This window comes from Astatotilapia calliptera, chromosome 3 (genome assembly GCF_964374335.1).
Source record: "Astatotilapia calliptera chromosome 3, fAstCal68.1, whole genome shotgun sequence".
NCBI lineage: Eukaryota > Metazoa > Chordata > Actinopteri > Cichliformes > Cichlidae > Astatotilapia > Astatotilapia calliptera.
Genome location: NC_137424.1, coordinates 15,522,916 through 15,545,206, shown reverse-complemented (window position 1 = coordinate 15,545,206; position 22,291 = coordinate 15,522,916). Strand labels below are relative to the sequence as shown.

Genomic DNA, 22,291 nt, shown 5'->3' with positions numbered 1-22,291 from the left:
TTGATCATTGAATAAAACATGTTTGTGTCTGCAGAGGTCAGAGGTCACAGTCTGCAGGATCCAGCTGTCCGTCTATAAGGAGTGATGGGTCCAAAGGTCATCCTCTAAACTTCAGTGCTGAACCTGGACCAACGAGGTCAGAGAACTGTGATGACTCCTTTACATGTTTGTGTTTTCCTGGATAAATATGACCAAAGATTCATTAAAAAGATAAAAATATTAGACTTTGTCCTGTAGCGCTGTGTGGCAGGCAGAATTGGACCCAAACACAACAGGATGAAGTCAAAGAGGCAGCTTTATTTCAGCTGTGAACATGCAAACAGCAGAAATAAGGAAACATAACTGTAGGTTTGCAGTGAATGAAGCCTCAGCTCAACGCTCCACTTTGTCCCTCTTTTCCTTCTCCAAACAGCCACATCAGGAGTCTTTGATGGAGTTTTAAAATATTTAATTACAAATGTCCAAAGATGGGTTCAGGATACCTGAATCCACAATTATTAAAGCTAAAATAGTGCACAGGGTTTGGACTTTGTTAGGTGACGAGAGAACATCAAAGTGTTTTTTATCTTTAAACAGTATTTTTATCACTTCAGTTGCTCTCACAGCCCTGTTTGTTATTTTACCAGAGCTCTTATGTTTCACTCAGTGCTCCCACCAAACACCTTGGAGGACACATTAGTGTGATTTAGATTTCATTGGTGTAAACACCAGTCACACAAGCTAACCCATGGAGGCAGCAGCAGGCTTTGTGTTTGGTAAAGTCTGCTGGCTTAAACTAAGAGAGTTTAGTTTGTTAGCACAAAGAGCTGTCAGCTAAAGCCCCGAATGCACTTTGAATACAGACGAACTGAGAAAAACACTTTAAATACAGCAAACAGTCAAACTGACCACAAGTTTTTCAGCTGATCATCCACAGCAGTACATTTAGCATTCATGCTAGCAGCAGGCTATGACTGTCCACAAGGCTTAATATACGTGTGTGTTTGATATAATGCCAACAAGTACAAATAGGTGTTCTTACAGGTCTTAATCACAGAGGTCTGATAAGTCTGGTGACTTTCACACTCAGCAGTTTTGCTGCCTTTTATTTTATATTGGCCTTTTTAAAGCCCTTCAAAGTCTCCCACATTCATACAGAGCTTTTAACACCAAACTCCTTTACAGTCCTTCTCCTCTCACACACGATCACACGACTGATTTGTCTGCAGCAGCTGTGTTACTGCTAGTATTTTATTATGTGTGTAATCTCCTCATATTGTTCCTGTGGTTTAGTTTGACGTCCTTCTACAAACTCAGCTGCTCTGTTGCTGATACACGTCTCCATGAATATGATTGATCAGATGCTGCCAACACCATGTGTTTCATGTGAGCGCTCAGCTGAAACCCTGGGTTGACTTATCGAGTTAATAACAAGCTTCACGTGACTGTGAATGCTAAAGTGAATCCAGATAAAGGAAAGAGACCCTGCTAATGTTGGACTCACTTCTTAGTGTAGATCCCAGGAGGAAGTTCAACATAGCCATTCTTTGTGCTAGCTCGACCAAACCTGAGAGCACAGTGCAGGATAATGATCATCATCTGTCTCTGTCAAGGACATTTAAAATCCACAAATAACAAACATAATTATATTTGATCATTAAAAATATGTTTTCACTTAAAAAGCATGAGCACACTGGTGGATTACAGAAACATGAAAACTGGTTAACAGTAAAGTTAATTTAGGTGTAAACAAAGTGTCAAACATACTGAAGTAGAAGGACTGATGTTTGTGTTAACCCTCACATGGGCTGTACAACATTATATAGGGAGACAAAAACAGAGATTATCGTAGCCATCGCTCTCTCGCATGGACGTGGCAGTCTTGCTGTCTGCTGCGAATCCTCCCCGTACCTCCGTGACCTCGTCTGGTATCTGCTCCCTCCTCTGTAAGAGACAGTAAAGGAAAACACGTCTCTGCCTAGTCTTGAAAATCTAATCTTATCATCCATTGTTCTTCTAGGGCCTCTTCTTCTTGTGGCCTCAGCTAACTGCTAATATTTAAATGGCTAACATTAACATGTGTGCCAGCCAGGTTCACATTTATGATGAACTATGATTAATTAACTGATGTTGAAACTGGAGCTTTACTGACCTCTGAAATTCCTCCTAAAGTGTTATTCAGTGTTGTGACAGTCAGCTGCTTCAGCTGCTGCTGGGATGGGCTGTGGCAAAGAGAACAGAGAAAATCCAAATCAGAGTTTTTCTCTGAATTAAAAGCAAGGAAACAACAATATATTCTACATGGTGAAACTGATGGTTTCTGGTGTTTGGGTCTGTTTTTCTGTATTTATGCAGATAAAGTGTAAACTCAGATGAATTATACCATCAAATGTTAAAGGAAAATATCAGGATGAGTGTCTGTGAGCTGAGAAGGACGTGAAGCGAGCAGTTTATCCCAGAGCTGAAGCTGCTCTGTGTGCAGAGATGAGCTCAGATTCCTGCTGTGATTGATCAACAGTCACAGAAATGTAGACTTGTAGTTATTACTGCAGTATGGTCACAGCAGATACTGATAAACATGTATTATGAGGATGGATGATCAAGTTTCTCACTCTCTCCTTTAAATCTCAGTTTTTTTCTTCTTCACAGTTTATCTGTTAATTTATTAATGAATAACACTGAAAGAGTTTCTGTTATATTTCCCCTTGAACATCAGCTTATTAGGGCAGCATTAGGAAATAGCCCCCCTCCAAAGAATGAATAAATGAATGATGATAATAATAAAATGATTCAAAAGCAGAGCTCAGAGTGGTAGAATGGTCAAACATGGATCCACGGGTGGTTCAACTGCATTTGGTGACGTGACCAAAGCAAATCTTTCAAATAATCCCACCATCAACGGGATGTTGTCTCCTTTACTATGGTTACTTTACTTGGTCACCGTGTGAATTTCTTTGAAATGAACCAAATTCTTTTATTTGTTGGTTGTTGCATATTTAACCTCTACAGTCAGGAAAGGAGGAGATGAGGCCTCAACAATGTTGGGTTGTAGCTGTGCTTCAGGTTAGAGTGAGTGTCCATGGAATAAATGTAAGTCAGTGAACAGGAAACATGACTGTGTTCAAACTTTGTTTTCCTTTTTATAATGAGTCTAATCAAAGGTGGATAGAAGTATCTCCACTGTGACTTTTCTGTGTCACCATCAGAGCTTCTGCACAGTGTGGAGAAAGATCCAGAAGCAGAGCTGGACTGCAGACAGCCAGTCAGAGCAGCTGTGTACAAAGTAAGACTGAACATCTGTCTGCTGATGGACTCATTTCTGAAAACTGGACTTCTTGTGTTGTTCAGACATTGAAGAGTTTTCTTTCTCTTTAGTCTCATTGTTTTTCTTTCTTTCAGCAGATGTTGGTCTGCAGGAGGTTTTAGATGAACATAAGATCAGTCTGAGGAGGAGATGTGAACGTGTGACTGAAGGAAGTGATGAAACAGGAAGTAGAACACTCCTCAACAGGATCTACACTGAGCTCTACATCACAGAGGGACAGAGTGAAGAGGTTCATACCCAACATGAGGTGAGGCAGCTGGAGACAGCTTCCAAGATGGACGCCCTCCATGACGCTCCAATCAGGTGCCAGGACATCTTTAAAGCCTTACCTGACCAACAGAGACCCGTCAGAGTGGTTCTGACCAACGGCGTGGCTGGTGTTGGAAAAACCTTCTCAGTGCAGAAGTTCACTCTGGACTGGGCAGAGGGCTTGGAGAACCAACATGTCAGTGTGGTGGTTCTGCTTTCATTCAGGGAGCTGAACCTGATCAGAGATGAGCAGTACAGTCTTCTGGAGCTGCTCCATGTTTTCCATCCAACATTACAGAAGGTCACAGCAGAGAAGCTGGCTGTCTCTCAGCTTTTGTTCATCTTTGATGGCCTGGATGAAAGCAGACTTTCATTGGATTTCACCAACAGGAAGCTGCTGTCTGATGTCACACAGAAGTCATCAGTCAGCCAGCTGCTGACAAACCTCATCCAGGGGAATCTGCTTCCCTCGGCTCTCGTCTGGATAACTTCCCGACCCGCAGCAGCCAATCAGATCCCTCCTACATGTGTTGACAGGCTAACAGAAGTACGAGGCTTCACTGACGCCCAGAAGGAGGAGTACTTCAGGAGGAGATTCAGTGATGAAGAGCTGTCCAGCAGAATCATCTCCCACATGAAGACATCCAGGAGCCTCCACATCATGTGTAGTATCCCAGTCTTCTGCTGGATCACTGCTACAGTTCTGGAGCACATGTTGACTACAGAGCAGAGAGGAGAGCTGCCCAAGACCCTGACTGACATGTACTCACACTTCCTGCTGGTTCAGACAAAGAGGAAGAAGAACAAGTACCATGAGGGACGTGAGACGAGTCCACAGGAGCTGACGAAGGCTGATAGGAAAGTTCTTCTGAAGCTGGGGAGGCTGGCGTTTGAACATCTGGAGAAAGGAAACATCATGTTCTACCAAGAAGACCTGGAGCAGTGTGGTCTGGATGTGACAGAGGCCTCGGTGTACTCAGGAGTTTGTACAGAGATCTTCAAAAGAGAGTGTGTGATCTTCCAGAAACCAGTCTACTGCTTTGTTCATCTGAGCATTCAGGAGTTTCTGGCTGCAGTCTACATGTTCCAATGTCACACCAACAGGAAGACTGGGGTGGTAGAAGGTTTTCTAGGGAATTTCCGAGAAGAATACAAAAACAGATCTTTTTTTAAGAACATGTTCAAGTCTTATAGCTTCCCATCAATGGATGTCTTTTTGACTAAAGGCATGTATAAATCCCTCCAGAGTAAAAATGGCCACCTGGACCTGTTTGTTCGCTTCCTTCATGGCCTCTGTCTGGAGTCCAACCAGAGACTCTTAGTAGGTCTGCTGGGTCAGACAGAGATCAGTCCAGGAACCATCCAGAGAGTCATCAACAACCTGAAGGAGATGAACAGTGATGAAATCTCTCCTGACAGAAGCATCAACATCTTCCACTGTCTGATGGAGATGAACCACCTCTCATTATTTCAGGAGATCCAAGAGTTCCTGAAGTCAGAGAACAGATCAGAGAAGAAACTCTCTGAGATCCAGTGCTCAGCTCTGGCCTTCATGCTGCAGATGTCAGAGGAGGTTCTGGATGAGTTGGACCTGCAGAAGTACAAAACATCAGAGCGGGGACGACAGAGACTGATTCCAGCTGTGAGGAACTGCAGAAAGGCTGGGTGAGTCCAGATGTGATCATTAACATCATTGATCAGTGTAGGTTAGTAGTTTAATGTTGAAAATAAAATCAGATTGTAACCACAAAGTGTTTGTGTCCGTACGCTGCAACCTTCCACACCATTCCTTTATTGTACAGACTCAGCAGCAGCTCCATGGATCCCAAATCCAAGAGTGGAGAACAGATTTGAAGTGTGTCACATCCATGCAGTCACAGCTGTTTCCACCATGTTTCCACTGATATTAATCCTGTTCAATGACACGTTTCATATCAGTGAATATGTTCTTTAGGACGTCCACTGACATGTTTAAGTGTCCTGCTGGAAATCACTCAAATCATCCATGAAATCCATGAAAAAGCCAAAAGCAGATTAAAGCCAAACAAAGATTCTCATTAAAAGTCTGCAGGTCTGAGAGAGACTCAATCGTTGTGTCATGTCAAACACAGTAAGAGGAGCTGAAGCACAGATGTGAAGAGCAGATTCATCAGATTATGACCTCACTCTGTTTTGTCTTCATATACATTCAGTCTGTGTTTATAATGCAGATTTTCTGCTTTTATAATAGGTCAGAGGTCAAGGTCAAGGTCAGATTTATTTATATTGCACATTTCCAACAGCCGATGCTGCACAAAGTGCTTAACAATAACAATAAAATTAAAAACTACAGTGTAATACAATAATAACAATAGAAACAATAAAATAGAAGAATTGAAACAATACTAACTAATTCAGATAAATCCAAAATGCTTGGGTCATAATGTGTTAAAAGCCAGAGCGTAAAAGTGTGTCTTTAGCTTTTATAATAACACATTTTATATTTTCTATCATCACAGACTGACTCGGTGTGGACTCTCAGAGTCTCACTGTGAAGTTGTGGCCTCAGCTCTGAAGTCCAGCCCCTCCCATCTGACACAGCTGGACATGAGCAGAAATGATGACCTCCAGGATTCAGGTGTGAAGCTTCTGTGTGCTGGACTGGAGAGTCCAAACTGTCGACTGGAGACTCTGAGGTGAGTTCACTGACTGCGGCTGTTGTTGTTTTTCTATATTTCAGGTCTTTGATGGATGTTTGAAACTTTCTTTAGTTCCTAAATGTTCAGGATGTGTCTGAAGACAAATGTGAAGAAGTTTGAGTGCTTTCAGAAATGTTGTCTTTCCAAACGACTGAACAACAGTTTTTCCTTTTGGCTCCAAACAGAAGTGACAGACTTGAGCAGGGTTCATTTAAAGGCTGACAGAAGTGGAGTGGTGACGGGGAGATGTTTGACAGGACAGTGTTTCAGCCTCCACAGGTTCATGTTGTGCTCCATCAGTCAGTGAAGATGAAGTGTTAAGGTTCAAAATTGAGGAAGGAGAGTACAAACCACCCATGGTCCAGAAGCTCTTGGTCAAACAATGATTTTAATGAATACACGCGTGGGAAGACAACTCTGTACGCAGACAGGAATTAATCTTCAACTTAATCAAAGCATGAACAGATATTTTATAGCATCAGGGTTTGATTTACTAACGCCCCTTCATGCGTCACAGATACATTTTATACATAGATCAGATCAACACCACAAGGACTTTTAACCCAGAAGATCATCTTCTATTTTCATGGCTGGTACTTTCCGTTCTTGTCTTAAAATGAATTGTTCCTCTTACTTGCCGAGACATGACTAATCTCTCCTCTAAATAAATCTAACTCATGTGTGTGTGTGTGTTGACCTCACATGCTCTTTCTCAATTCACCTGTTGCACTTCTGACCTTTTACCAGACCAGAGGCTCACTGAGACTATGTGTATGTCTTCTACTAAATAAATGTTTTAATCAAGAACCCCTACTAAAAGCTTAATACAAGAATATGAACATATAAAAGATATTAAAATGAACTGTTGTGTAAGCATGTACTGCAATTCTTTCTATGTTCTAGTTTTCCCTCATCATGGATCATCTAGACACTCTCACTAGATGAAGCTTAAGACCATTAATGAACCTGAACATCAACTCAAATAAGCACAGATATGCATTGTGTATAAAATAGTCATAACTGCTTAAGGCCTTCTTAAAGCTATCTGTTACATTGTTAAAGCCTCGTCTTAGCCTGCTGCTCAAAATAACTTCCACTTCTGCAAAACTCTCAAAGCCTGTTTCCTGTCCTGTTACTTTTAGCCTTTCTGAAAGACACACTGTTTAAACCTCTAAACACAATATAAACTCCAGATTATATTATTAATGCAATGGTAATGATGACAATTATTTAACAATAGCAGTAAAATAATTTCCCTGCTCCACAGAAGTCAGTGCTGATGAGGCTGTAGAGTGTGTGAGGGATGTGAATGAGGATGATGAAAATCTGATGATAGCAGATAAAAACAGGCTGCAGAGACTTTGAGCCATACAGGGCACACAGTGTGTGTACAGAACAGCTGAAATCATTATGGAGGCCTCACTGGAATATGGAAGCATCACAGTACAGCTTCAGTGAAGCATTAAAGTCTCTGATATGAGATGAGAAATGAAGCAGCCAGAGCTTTTTCATGAGTGGAAATCCACTGTGACTGTGAGCTGCTGCTACAGCCTCCAGATTAGCCAGCAGCTCATCCTGCTCAACATTTTCTCACCAACTTTAATGGAAGTGTGATGTTTTCAGCTGGAGTGATGGTCAGGGTGGCCTCCCTCTCCTCTTCTTCTCCTCTTCCTCTTTCATTTGTAAAGCCACTTCTGCTGCTTTCATTCATTTGGAAGTCCTGTAGCTGAGTTTGGGAGAGACTAACAGCCTCGGCAGCAGAGGGGAGAAAGGCTGTAACACCACCACTTTACTCTGTTCTACCTGTCACATCATTTTATCAGGAAACAAATGTGCTCATGTTTTTACTATATTTGTCTTGAAGATGTAAGAAGATCACATGGTGCTTTTTATTATTGTGTTGGTTTGTTTGCTGTCTCTTGGATGGAGCCCAGCTGTGCGTGGCCCCTGGGCCTGTGGTCAGAGTGTGTGCTGGATAATCCGGCCCAGGATGAGGCCAAACTGACATGGGATGAAATGTCTGTCACATAATTGAGCTTTGTGAGAAATGTACGACTTTAATGTGAAACATTCAGAGTTTTTTCTCTTGTTGTGTTTGTTTGAAGCTGCTTCCTGTTGGCTTCAGCTGTTTGGAGTTTCCATTTTCTAAACTTCTACATTCTGAACCTTCTTCAGCTCTGAACAGATGATGAAACACTGAATGATTTCAAGCTCACACTTTGTCTAATAAACTTACATCTTTCATTCTTTATACAGATTGGAGAGCTGTGGTTTGTCAGAGATCAGCTGTGATTATCTGGCAGCAGCACTGAAGTCCAACCCCTCCCATCTGAGAGAGCTGGACCTGAGCTACAACGACAACCTGCAGGATTCAGGAGTGAAGCATCTGTGTGGTTTCCTGGAGAGTCCAGGATGTGGACTTGAAACTCTGAGGTCAGTCAGCATGTTTTAGTTGTGCTGAGATGAATATGATGTGAAAGTTGTGCTGACACTAAACTGCAGACATCAGGCTGATATTATACTGATCCACACTGAGGATCTTCATGGTAAAGTCTGTTTTCTTCTTCTCTGGTTTAGTCCATTGACTGCAGCAGAACAATGTTCACATTTCAAACAGTGAGACTCAACGTATGGCCCGCGGCCCACACGCGGCCTGCCCACCTTTCCTGATTCAGAGAGAGGGGACCCTGATTAACTGTGTAGTGTTCTTCCTCACAGTTCTAAGTATCAGACACAACAATGAATAATCCACAGCTGACTGTCTTTAGCAGGTCAAAGGTCACGGCACACAGCAGACAGTGGGAAATATTATAACTCTGATCATTTATCAGCACATATCCATATGTATAAAAACAAAGCTGACACTGTGAGACTTGATCAGAGGTGTGATCATCACAGCAGAGGCCTTTGTGTCAAAGTCACTGAGGATCAAACAGAAACACATGAAGCAGATTTTCCTGTTCTGGCTTTTTATAGCAGATAACCTTCAAAATATTCTGCAGTCCATCAAAAACTGAAGCAAACCATGAATCAACATGTGAACATGAGCTGATGCTGCTGAAGTGAAGCAAAGTTACAGAGGTTTGATTACAGACACAGCTGAGAGTTTGTAATCTGTCATCATTTTAAAAGGTTTACATTTCTTCAGTATATCCACATTTGCAGCTGGTACCTCAACCTCCACTTGTCCAACACAACTGCTGTCCACTGCCTCCATGACATTGTGATTTTGCTGTTGGTCTTCTGTCAGATCTTCATCAATCACTTCTGCACGGGGCACACCTTCAGACTCTGCAGCTGCATAACGAAAGCCTGTAAGATAAAATTAGACATAAGGTAAATGTACACCAATATTCCAATGACAGGTGTGTGATTCATCTGGAAGTTATGTGCGGATTAGTGTACAGTGATAGCAATTTAGTATGTTTTTAGAGGGGGGGGGGGGGGGGGGTGTTTACCTCCGATGGGTGCTCTTTTTCGCTTCCGTTGCGTACGCCTTGAGTGCCGGTCCGAGTCTGATACAGGTATGTCGTCATGCCCCATGTGCAGTGTTGGTGCCCAGTCTGGATTTGTTACATCCATTTCATATGCTGGTTTGCCTGCAATAATGCCAAATCATAAGCTACTCAGTCGACATGATGTGGTTCTGCAGCATCACACATTAGCATGTTTTATCTCATTATCTATGACCTCAGCACGTTGAAAATAACACTAAAAGCCTTTCAAGAGTGATATGAATTAATTTAGAACTCACCGGAAAGAAAATGCCGTGAGCAAACCAACAAAAAGCTGGGGATTGCAGAGAACTCGATATCCGCTCGTCTCACCGCTGCAATCCAAGCCTGACGTCTTTGTTTAGTAATATCGGATACATGGGATCCCTCACGTTGCCTCCAGGACGGAAAACGATGAAAAGAGAGCCCGTTATCCAGCTTCTTGCCTTCACGATCGTGTGATCTAACGTTGCAACCGACAACACAACACGTACGATCCATAGCTGAAATGGTATCCTTTGGCTGGCCTACTGTCATGGCGGAAGGGGGCATGGCTCATCTCCCGTGACATCACGCTCCAAAGCCCTATAGGTGGGAAAATGTACCATGTCGACCAATCAAAAATGATATGGAAACATGACATTTGGTTGTTTAGCAAAAGGGGGAAGTTTTAGGAGTGACCGGCAAGAGAGAGCGAGTGAGCGAAAGAGAGAGAGTTTTGATACGTGAGAGATTTGTGACGTTTACCGTGTTTGGTCTCAAGTTAGTTTGTTGTCTTGTGTATTTAGTGTGTAGCTGTTGTTTTGTTTTGTGTGTCAGTTCTACTAGTGATCGTCACAGTTGCTGCCTTAAAGCCAACAAAGGCAGATTGCAGTGTAAACGCTGAGTGACACACCTGCTGTCAGACCTGCAGGTTTATCCCTGTGCTGTTCTCATATGTGTTAGAGTGACACAAACTATTGTTTGACACCTGATTGTTCTGTAAATAGTTTGAAATGATTATATGAAAAACGTCTGAGCCTTGGCTGCATTTTTTGGTAAATAGTACCATATATCTTTGTTGTTTGCAAAACGTGTGCGTATTTTTAAAAATGTACAATCTCTATTTGCATTTCAAGTTATGAAGATGATTCGTTAAACATGTGTGTGGTTTTTACAGTCAAAATATCACTTTCTACTTGTATTTTAAATTTTGTCTGAATTTAGATAAATTGTGCTGATACAGTTGGTCAAAATGAGAAAATAACAGATTGGCAAGATAAACTGTTTTTAAAGGTAAAATATAGAGGCCACATCAAAAGTAGTCAAGAAGGGTTAAAGGCTAAAAGCAAAGTTGTCACCAAGTACTGTTTATATTTGTGTGTATTGCTGCAGCTTTTTTGAGTATTAATTTGGTGCCTTTGTGTGAAATAATGGTATTGTGAGTGATCCATATAGTCACAAAGAATAGCCACTTGTTTCTGTGCTACCAAAGTTCCCCGGCTTTCATTCAAAATGTGTTTATCGTCAGCACCTGCACATTAAACTACTTAAACATTATAAATGTCTTCAAGCTCACACTGAGGCCTGTGGGGTACTATCAGCCACTGAGACAGTACACACATTTATATGTGTTTGTATATGAATATTTCATACTTTAAGACTGCCTGTTTATTTAAGGGAGATGAACAAAATACATTGGAATTGTACAAAATAATATCATGGATGATAAATTAAATAGATTTTAAGTAGATGCTTGTGCATTCTTAAAGTCTTATATGTTGAACTGAACTATGTGATCTGTTCAAAGCCTTAATCTTAATTTGAAGTGAAATGTGCATTTTGAGTTTATACACTATGTATATAAGGCGACCGTTTCCTTTTGCAGTATTTTTGTGTGGTGTACTTTTCTATGTCTTAACAAAAGGGGAACAAAGGTGTTTAAGTTCACCTAGGATGATGTGTTTTAATTTTCACATGGTCTTGCTTGAATTTGACCCTGACAAAGGCGTATGAACTCTGTCAGCTGTTTGGAGTTTCCATTTTCTAAACTTCTACATTCTGAACCTTCTTCAGCTCTGAACAGATGATGAAACACTGAATGATTTCAAGCTCACACTTTGTCTAATAAACTTACATCTTTCATTCTTTATACAGATTGGAGAGCTGTGGTTTGTCAGAGATCAGCTGTGATTATCTGGCAGCAGCACTGAAGTCCAACCCCTCCCATCTGAGAGAGCTGGACCTGAGCAGGAACAACAAGCTGCAGGATTCAGGAGTGAAGCATCTGTGTGGTTTCCTGGAGAGTCCAGGATGTGGACTTGAAACTCTGAGGTCAGTCAGCATGTTTTAGTTGTGCTGAGATGAATATGATGTGAAAGTTGTGCTGACACTAAACTGCAGACATCAGGCTGATATTATACTGATCCACACTGAGGATCTTCATGGTAAAGTCTGTTTTCTTCTTCTCTGGTTTAGTCCATTGACTGCAGCAGAACAATGTTCACATTTTAAACAGTGAGACTCAACGTATGGCCCGCGGCCCACACGCGGCCTGCCCACCTTCCCTGATTCAGAGAGAGGGGACCCTGATTAACTGTGTAGTGTTCTTCCTCACAGTTCTAAGTATCAGACACAACAATGAATAATCCACAGCTGACTGTCTTTAGCAGGTCAAAGGTCACGGCACACAGCAGACAGTGGGAAATATTATAACTCTGATCATTTATCAGCACATATCCATATGTATAAAAACAAAGCTGACACTGTGAGACTTGATCAGAGGTGTGATCATCACAGCAGTGGCCTTTGTGTCAAAGTCACTGAGGATCAAACAGAAACACATGAAGCAGATTTTCCTGTTCTGGCTTTTTATAGCAGATAACCTTCAAAATATTCTGCAGTCCATCAAAAACTGAAGCAAACCATGAATCAACATGTGAACATGAGCTGATGCTGCTGAAGTGAAGCAAAGTTACAGAGGTTTGATTACAGACACAGCTGAGAGTTTGTAATCTGTCATCATTTTAAAAGGTTTACATTTCTTCAGTATATCCACATTTGCAGCTGGTACCTCAACCTCCACTTGTCCAACACAACTGCTGTCCACTGCCTCCATGACATTGTGATTTTGCTGTTGGTCTTCTGTCAGATCTTCATCAATCACTTCTGCACGGGGCACACCTTCAGACTCTGCAGCTGCATAACGAAAGCCTGTAAGATAAAATTAGACATAAGGTAAATGTACACCAATATTCCAATGACAGGTGTGTGATTCATCTGGAAGTTATGTGCGGATTAGTGTACAGTGATAGCAATTTAGTATGTTTTTAGAGGGGGGGGGGGGGGGGGGGGTTGTTTACCTCCGATGGGTGCTCTTTTTCGCTTCCGTTGCGTACGCCTTGAGTGCCGGTCCGAGTCTGATACAGGTATGTCGTCATGCCCCATGTGCAGTGTTGGTGCCCAGTCTGGATTTGTTACATCCATTTCATATGCTGGTTTGCCTGCAATAATGCCAAATCATAAGCTACTCAGTCGACATGATGTGGTTCTGCAGCATCACACATTAGCATGTTTTATCTCATTATCTATGACCTCAGCACGTTGAAAATAACACTAAAAGCCTTTCAAGAGTGATATGAATTAATTTAGAACTCACCGGAAAGAAAATGCCGTGAGCAAACCAACAAAAAGCTGGGGATTGCAGAGAACTCGATATCCGCTCGTCTCACCGCTGCAATCCAAGCCTGACGTCTTTGTTTAGTAATATCGGCTACATGGGATCCCTCACGTTGCCTCCAGGATGGAAAACGATGAAAAGAGAGCCCGTTATCCAGCTTCTTGCCTTCACGATCGTGTGATCTAACGTTGCAACCGACAACACAACACGTACGATCCATAGCTGAAATGGTATCCTTTGGCTGGCCTACTGTCATGGCGGAAGGGGGCATGGCCCATCTCCCGTGACATCACGCTCCAAAGCCCTATAGGTGGGAAAATGTACCATGTCGACCAATCAAAAATGATATGGAAACATGACATTTGGTTGTTTAGCAAAAGGGGGAAGTTTTAGGAGTGACCGGCAAGAGAGAGCGAGTGAGCGAAAGAGAGAGAGAGTTTTGATACGTGAGAGATTTGTGACGTTTACCGTGTTTGGTCTCAAGTTAGTTTGTTGTCTTGTGTATTTAGTGTGTAGCTGTTGTTTTGTTTTGTGTGTCAGTTCTACTAGTGATCGTCACAGTTGCTGCCTTAAAGCCAACAAAGGCAGATTGCAGTGTAAACGCTGAGTGACACACCTGCTGTCAGACCTGCAGGTTTATCCCTGTGCTGTTCTCATATGTGTTAGAGTGACACAAACTATTGTTTGACACCTGATTGTTCTGTAAATAGTTTGAAATGATCATATGAAAAACGTCTGAGCCTTGGCTGCATTTTTTGGTAAATAGTACCATATAACTTTGTTGTTTGCAAAACATGTGCGTATTTTTAAAAATGTACAATCTCTATTTGCATTTCAAGTTATGAAGATGATTCTGATAGGTTTGTAGCATAAACCTATTCGCTGGAATGTTAAGACAATATAATTACACTGCAAGCAAGACGCAAGTAGGCAAACTTCTTCATGGTACTCGTGCACGGGAGAGAACCAGACAAACGCCGTTCCTTCGCTTGACCCCAGTAGCTCTCGTCCGTCCTCCCGTAACACTGTCCTTTTATTGAGGTTACATGAATATGCATAGGTTCATTAACATACGACGTCTACATACAAACAAAGAGTACCTTGCCTGTGTGTGTGTGTGTGTGTGTGTGTGTGTGTGTGTGTGTGTGTGTGTGAGTTTGCTTGTGTCAAAATTGGGGACTTCTGTCAGCTCACACACCAGTCAATTGGGGACACCTCTACCTTTGGGGACCAAAACCACCGTCCCCAATTAGATTTACCTCTAACAACGTTCAGCATGCTCTAAAACATATTTTAATCCAAAAATCTCACCTGTCCCCAAAAGTGACATTTTTTAGATTTTTTGTGTATGTGTATGACATTGCCCCCAAAAATTTTTGCAATCTGTGTATAACTCTATGTTGCCCCTAGTGGAAGTGTGTGAAATTGCAAGAATTTCCACTGTCCCCAAAAGTGACATATCTTGGATTTTTTTGTGTGTGTATTACCTCTCCCTAACCCTTATATTATTATAGTGTAAGATTTCTTTTAATATATTGATCTTTTTTGAAAATCTTATTCAACATTCTTCTGTATGAATGGTTTTATATAAACAAACATTTGTTCTCTTGACTAAATAATAGAAATCAGTAGACTATTTAGTAGATTATATTTTTAAAGGGTAAAGAAGACACTAGAAAATACAAAAGAGTCATATTTCACGTAATTATGATATAAATAGTTTTAATATTTTTTAAAGAATTATTTGGCATGATGTGAAGCAGATGCATGAAATAATGGAGCACTTTAGGTTCATATTTGCTTTCTGAACTGCAGCTTGACATAAATTACTCTAAATTCTTGATACTTTTAGTGCAAAATATTTAAGATGTTTCTTGAATTTCTGTTGGATGGTGCAGGGATCCAAAATTTGGTGAAACAGCTGAGCTAAATTTAAATTTCAATGTTAATACCTAAAAAGCATAAAAAGTCACAAGCATATGGCATAAAACTTAATTCTCACCAAAGTTTCTTTAAGAGCTGATCAAAAACTGTGTAAGACAATGGTCATTACATATGGATCATGACAGAAAAAAAATTATATCCTGGATACAAGTGGGAAAGATTAGCTTCTGTAGCATGGTTGACTGGGTCTTAGAGATATGTGCAGAGCTTGACTCAAGTCAAGTTCAAAGTCAGCTTTATTGTGAAAACCCACATGTACAGATGATACACAGGAATTTTAAATTGTAATGCTCCCACGGTCTACAGTGTACAGTGAAAACCTTAAAGATAAAAACAACACAAAAGTCCTATGTACAACATAATACAATGAACACTAGTGTCATACAATCAGAGTGCTTTCAGGAAAGAGTTTGTGTGCAAGTGGGGGTGGGGCAGTAAGTCAAAGGGCGATGTTTAGAGTTTTGTATGTCTGTCGGGTGGGGGGGCTCAGAGGAAAGAGATGAATGCAGGTCTGGAGTTCGTGTGTGTGTGAGAGTGAAGAGGCACAGAGCAGGGACAGCCTAAAGATAGGGGAGGTGAGGTAAGACCTCTATGTCACCATAGGCCTTGATCGCAGCCATAGAGGTGTGTGCAAGCAGCAGCATGTAGAGCAGCTTTAAAGGTATGAAAAGTGATTAAAACTTTTTTAGTTTTTTATACCTATATCTTAAGGGTTCTGCTGACAAGTTTCAGCATTTTCTGTTTGAATGTAAGAAAGTTATTTAGTAATAACTGCTAATACTGGCTTGCTAGATGTGCCCTTGATGATTTGGGAAAAAAAAGATTCGAGCTAATTAGCCCGAAAAAGCTAGCCACATATAAGTTACACATTCAGAGCCGTCTTGGATTAAACATCAAGGGATGTTTGAATGAACCAAACATTCAATATTTTAGGGGATTTAATTTTTTTTATGCTTTTATGATTCTAAAATAATAAAGGATGTTTATTAGCATCCTTAAGTTTTTCATGTGCAAGCTAACAATGAGGATTATCTTGTTAATTAAGAGAGGCTAATGAAACGGAAAAAATAAATAAGCTTTATAAAGAGGAATATTATGCTATTTGTTTAATTTATTTATTTATTATTCTGAAACAAAGAAACATAAATAAACTGCAGGATTTTGAATGTCCCCATTTAGGTTAAAGTGGAGTGTATTTGTGTTAGAAACGTCCCCAAAAGTCATAAGAATATGGCATACTAGTGACTATAGTTGGATATAGTTTTGTATTTTTTTTTTTTTGATATCATGTCCCTATTTTCTGTATAAAACTATCCATGAAGTCAGAGAACAATTTATCAATGATTCCCACACTCAAGTAAGGGCTATGTTGTAAAATCCTTCATTATGTCTAAGATTTGAAAATATGGAACAAATACCAATCAGAATGAGGATTAAGATAAAGCAATCCATCCCCCACATCATTACACATACCTCAACATATGCATATGTTTAATAATCAGAGTTCATTGTATTTACCAGTTCCAGTTATTAACCAGTTATTGTATTTTTAAAAATAATGTCATGTCCCTTTTTCAGTATAACTCAATGCATGAAGTTCGAGAACAATTTATCAATGATCCCCACACTCAAGTAAGGGTTATGTTAAAAAAAAACCAACCCCTTCATTATGTCTAAGATTTAAAAATACAGAACAAATACCTTAATATATGCGTGTGTTTAATAATCAGAGTTCATTGTATTTACCAGTTCCCTAAGGAAAGTTTCCCATTGAATGTCCCCATTTAGGTTAAAGAGGAGTGTATTTGTGTTAGAAACATCCCCAAAAGTCATAAGTATATGGCATACCTATGACTATAGTCGAAAATGTTTTTGTATTGTTTTTTAAAAATAGTGTCATGTCCCTTTTTCAGTATAACTCCATACATGAAGTTCGAGAACAATTTATCAGTGATCACCACACTCAAGAGTTATGTTGTAAAATCCTTCATTATGTCAAAGATATGAAAATATGGAACAAATACCAATCAGAATGAGGATTAAGATAAAGTAATCCATCCCCCAAATCATTACACATACCTCAACATATGCATATGTTTCATAATGAAACATATGCATATGTTGAGGTATGTGTAATGAGTTCGTTGTATTTACCAGTTCCCTAAGGAAAGTTTCTCATTGAATGTCCCCATTTAGGTTAAAGCGGAGTGTATTTGTGTTAGACACGTCCCCAAAAGTCAGAAGTTTATGGCATTCTAATGACTATAGTTGGATATGCTTTGGGATTTTTTAAAAAGATGTTATCATGTTCCTTTTTTCTGTATAAATCTACCTATAAAGTCAACAAACAATTTATCAGTGATCTCCTCACTCAAGTAAGGGTTATATTTGTAAAATCCTTCATTATGTCTAAGATTTGAAAATATGGAACAAATACCAATCAGAATGAGGACTAAGATAAAGCAATCCATCCCCCAAATCATTACACATATCTTAATATATGCAGATGTTTAATAATCAGAGTTCATTGTATTAACCAGTTCCCTAAGGAAAGTTTCCCATTGAATGTCCCCATTTAGGTTAAAGCGGAGTGTATTTGTGTTAGAAACGTCCCCAAAAGTCATAAGCATATGGCATACTAATGACTATAGTTGGATATGTTGCGGGATTTTTTTTCTAAAAATAGTATCATGTCCCTTTTTCAGTATAAATCTATCCATGAAGTCTGTAAACAATTTATCAATGATCCCCACACTCAAGCAAGGGTTATGTTAAAAAAAAAGAACAACCCCTTCATTATGTCTAAGATTTAAAAATACAGAACAAATACCAATCAGAATGAGGACTAAGATAAAGAAATCAATCCGAAAAGTAGTTACACATACCTTAACATATGCATGTGTTTAATGATCAGAGTTCATTGTATTTACCAGTTCCCTAAGGAAAGTTTCCCACTGAATGTCCCCATTTAGGTTAAAGAGGAGTGTATTTGTTAGAAATATCCCCAAAAGTCATAAGTATACTGTACGGCATACCTATGACTATAGTCAGATATGTTTTTGTATTGTTTTTTACAAATAGTGTCATGTCCCTTTTTCAGTATAACTCAATAGATGAAGTTCGAGAACAATTTATCAGTGATCACCACACTCAAGAGTTATGTTGTAAAATCCTTCATTATGTCTAAGATTTGAAAATATGGAACAAATACCAATCAGAATGAGGACTAAGCTAAAGCAATCCATCCCCCAAATCATTTGTGTTAAAAACGTCCCCAAAAGTCATAAGCATATGGCATACTAATGACTATAGTTGGATATGCTTTGTAATTTTTTTAAAAATAGTATCATGTCCCTTTTGCAGTATAAATCTATCCATGAAGTCTGTAAACAATTTATCAATGATCCCCACAGTCAAGCAAGGGTTATGTTTTCATTATGAAACATATGCATATGTTGAGGTATGTGTAATGAGTTCGTTGTATTTACCAGTTCCCTAAGGAAAGTTTCTCATTGAATGTCCCCATTTAGGTTAAAGCGGAGTGTATTTGTGTTAGAAACGTCCCCAAAAGTCATAAGTATATGGCATTCTGATGACTATAGTTGGATATGCTTTGGGATTTTTTAAAAGATGTTATCATGTTCCTTTTTTCTGTATAAATCTACCTATAAAGTCAACAAACAATTTATCAGTGATCACCACACTCAAGAGTTATGTTGTAAAATCCTTCATTATGTCAAAGATATGAAAATATGGAACAAATACCAATCAGAATGAGGACTAAGATAAAGCAATCCATCCCCCAAATCATTACACATATCTTAATATATGCAGATGTTTAATAATCCGAGTTCATTGTATTAACCAGTTCCCTAAGGAAAGTTTCCCATTGAATGTCCCCATTTAGGTTAAAGAGGAGTGTATTTGTGTTAGAAACGTCCCCAAAAGTCATAAGCATATGGCATAGACTATAGTTGGATATGTTGCGGGATTTTTTTTCTAAAAATAGTATCATGTCCCTTTTTCAGTATAAATCTATCCATGAAGTCTGTAAACAATTTATCAATGATCCCCACACTCAAGCAAGGGTTATGTTAAAAAAAAGAACAACCCCTTCATTATGTCTAAGATTTAAAAATACAGAACAAATACCAATCAGAATGAGGACTAAGATAAAGAAATCAATCCGAAAAGTAGTTACACATACCTTAACATATGCATGTGTTTAATGATCAGAGTTCATTGTATTTACCAGTTCCCTAAGGAAAGTTTCCCACTGAATGTCCCCATTTAGGTTAAAGAGGAGTGTATTTGTGTTAGAAACATCCCCAAAAGTCATAAGTATACTGTACGGCATACCTATGACTATAGTCAGATATGTTTTTGTATTGTTTTTTACAAATAGTGTCATGTCCCTTTTTCAGTATAACTCAATAGATGAAGTTCGAGAACAATTTATCAGTGATCACCACACTCAAGAGTTATGTTGTAAAATCCTTCATTATGTCTAAGATTTGAAAATATGGAACAGTTACCAATCAGAATAAGGACTAAGATAAAGCAATCCATCCCCCAAATCATTACACATATCTTAATATATGCAGATGTTTAATAATCCGAGTTCATTGTATTAACCAGTTCCCTAAGGAAAGTTTCCCATTGAATGTCCCCATTTAGGTTAAAGAGGAGTGTATTTGTGTTAGAAACATCCCCAAAAGTCATAAGTATATGGCATACCTATGACTATAGTCGGATATGTTTTTGGATTGTTTTTTAAAAATAGTGTCATGTCCCTTTTTCAGTATAACTCCATACATGAAGTTCGAGAACAATTTATCAGTGATCACCACACTCAAAAGTTATGTTGTAAAATCCTTCATTATGTCAAAGATATGAAAATATGGAACAAATACCAATCAGAAGGAGGATTAAGATAAAGTAATCCATCCCCCAAATCATTACACATACCTCAACATATGCATATGTTTCATAATGAAACATATGCATATGTTGAGGTATGTGTAATGAGTTCGTTGTATTTACCAGTTCCCTAAGGAAAGTTTCCCATTGAATGTCCCCATTTAGGTTAAAGCGGAGTGTATTTGTGTTAGAAACGTCCCCAAAAGTCATAAGCATATGGCATACTAATGACTATAGTTGGATATGTTGCGGGATTTTTTTTCTAAAAATAGTATCATGTCCCTTTTTCAGTATAAATCTATCCATGAAGTCTGTAAACAATTTATCAATGATCCCCACACTCAAGCAAGGGTTATGTTAAAAAAAAGAACAACCCCTTCATTATGTCTAAGATTTAAAAATACAGAACAAATACCAATCAGAATGAGGACTAAGATAAAGAAATCAATCCGAAAAGTAGTTACACATACCTTAACATATGCATGTGTTTAATGATCAGAGTTCATTGTATTTACCAGTTCCCTAAGGAAAGTTGTCCACTGAATGTCCCCATTTAGGTTAAAGAGGAGTGTATTTGTGTTAGAAACATCCCCAAAAGTCATAAGTATATGGCATACCTATGACTATAGTCAGATATGTTTTTGTATTGTTTTTTACAAATAGTGTCATGTCCCTTTTTCAGTATAACTCAATAGATGAAGTTCGAGAACAATTTATCAGTGATCACCACACTCAAGAGTTATGTTGTAAAATCCTTCATTATGTCAAAGATATGAAAATATGGAACAAATACCAATCAGAATGAGGACTAAGCTAAAGCAATCCATCCCCCAAATCATTTGTGTTAAAAACGTCCCCAAAAGTCATAAGCATATGGCATACTAATGACTATAGTTGGATATGCTTTGTAATTTTTTTAAAAATAGTATCATGTCCTTTTTGCAGTATAAATCTATCCATGAAGTCTGTAAACAATTTATCAATGATCCCCACAGTCAAGCAAGGGTTATGTTTTCATTATGAAACATATGCATATGTTGAGGTATGTGTAATGAGTTCGTTGTATTTACCAGTTCCCTAAGGAAAGTTTCTCATTGAATGTCCCCATTTAGGTTAAAGCGGAGTGTATTTGTGTTAGAAACGTCCCCAAAAGTCATAAGTATATGGCATTCTAATGACTATAGTTGGATATGCTTTGGGATTTTTTTAAAAGATGTTATCATGTTCATTTTTTCTGTATAAATCTACCTATAAAGTCAACAAACAATTTATCAGTGATCTCCTCACTCAAGTAAGGTTTATTGTTGTAAAATCCTTCATTATGTCTAAGATTTGAAAATATGGAACAAATACCAATCAGAATGAGGACTAAGATAAAGCAATCCATCCCCCAAATCATTACACATATCTTAATATATGCAGATGTTTAATCATCAGAGTTCATTGTATTAACCAGTTCCCTAAGGAAAGTTTCCCATTGAATGTCCCCATTTAGGTTAAAGCGGAGTGTATTTGTGTTAGAAACGTCCCCAAAAGTCATAAGCATATGGCATACTAATGAATATAGTTGGATATGTTGCGGGATTTTTTTTCTAAAAATAGTATCATGTCCCTTTTTCAGTATAAATCTATCCATGAAGTCTGTAAACAATTTATCAATGATCCCCACACTCTAGCAAGGGTTATGTTAAAAAAAAAGAACAACCCCTTCATTATGTCTAAGATTTAAAAATACAGAACAAATACCAATCAGAATGAGGACTAAGATAAAGAAATCAATCCGAAAAGTAGTTACACATACCTTAACATATGCATGTGTTTAATGATCAGAGTTCATTGTATTTACCAGTTCCCTAAGGAAAGTTTCCCACTGAATGTCCCCATTTAGGTTAAAGAGGAGTGTATTTGTGTCAGAAACATCCCCAAAAGTCATAAGTATACTGTACGGCATACCTATGACTATAGTCAGATATGTTTTTGTATTGTTTTTTACAAATAGTGTCATGTCCCTTTTTCAGTATAACTCAATAGATGAAGTTCGAGA

General features: G+C 38.9%; 1 protein-coding gene across 1 annotated transcript in view; it reads left to right on the top strand.

Annotated features, from left to right (window-relative positions):
* Positions 1-22,291, top strand: part of LOC145425230 (protein NLRC3-like) — a 611,895-nt gene that overhangs the window by 381,737 nt on the left and 207,867 nt on the right. Inside the window, exon 3 of the mRNA XM_080298205.1 lies at positions 8,488-8,664. Within this exon, the coding sequence (XP_080154331.1) occupies positions 8,488-8,664 (177 nt within the window). The remainder of the gene's footprint in view (positions 1-8,487; positions 8,665-22,291) is intronic.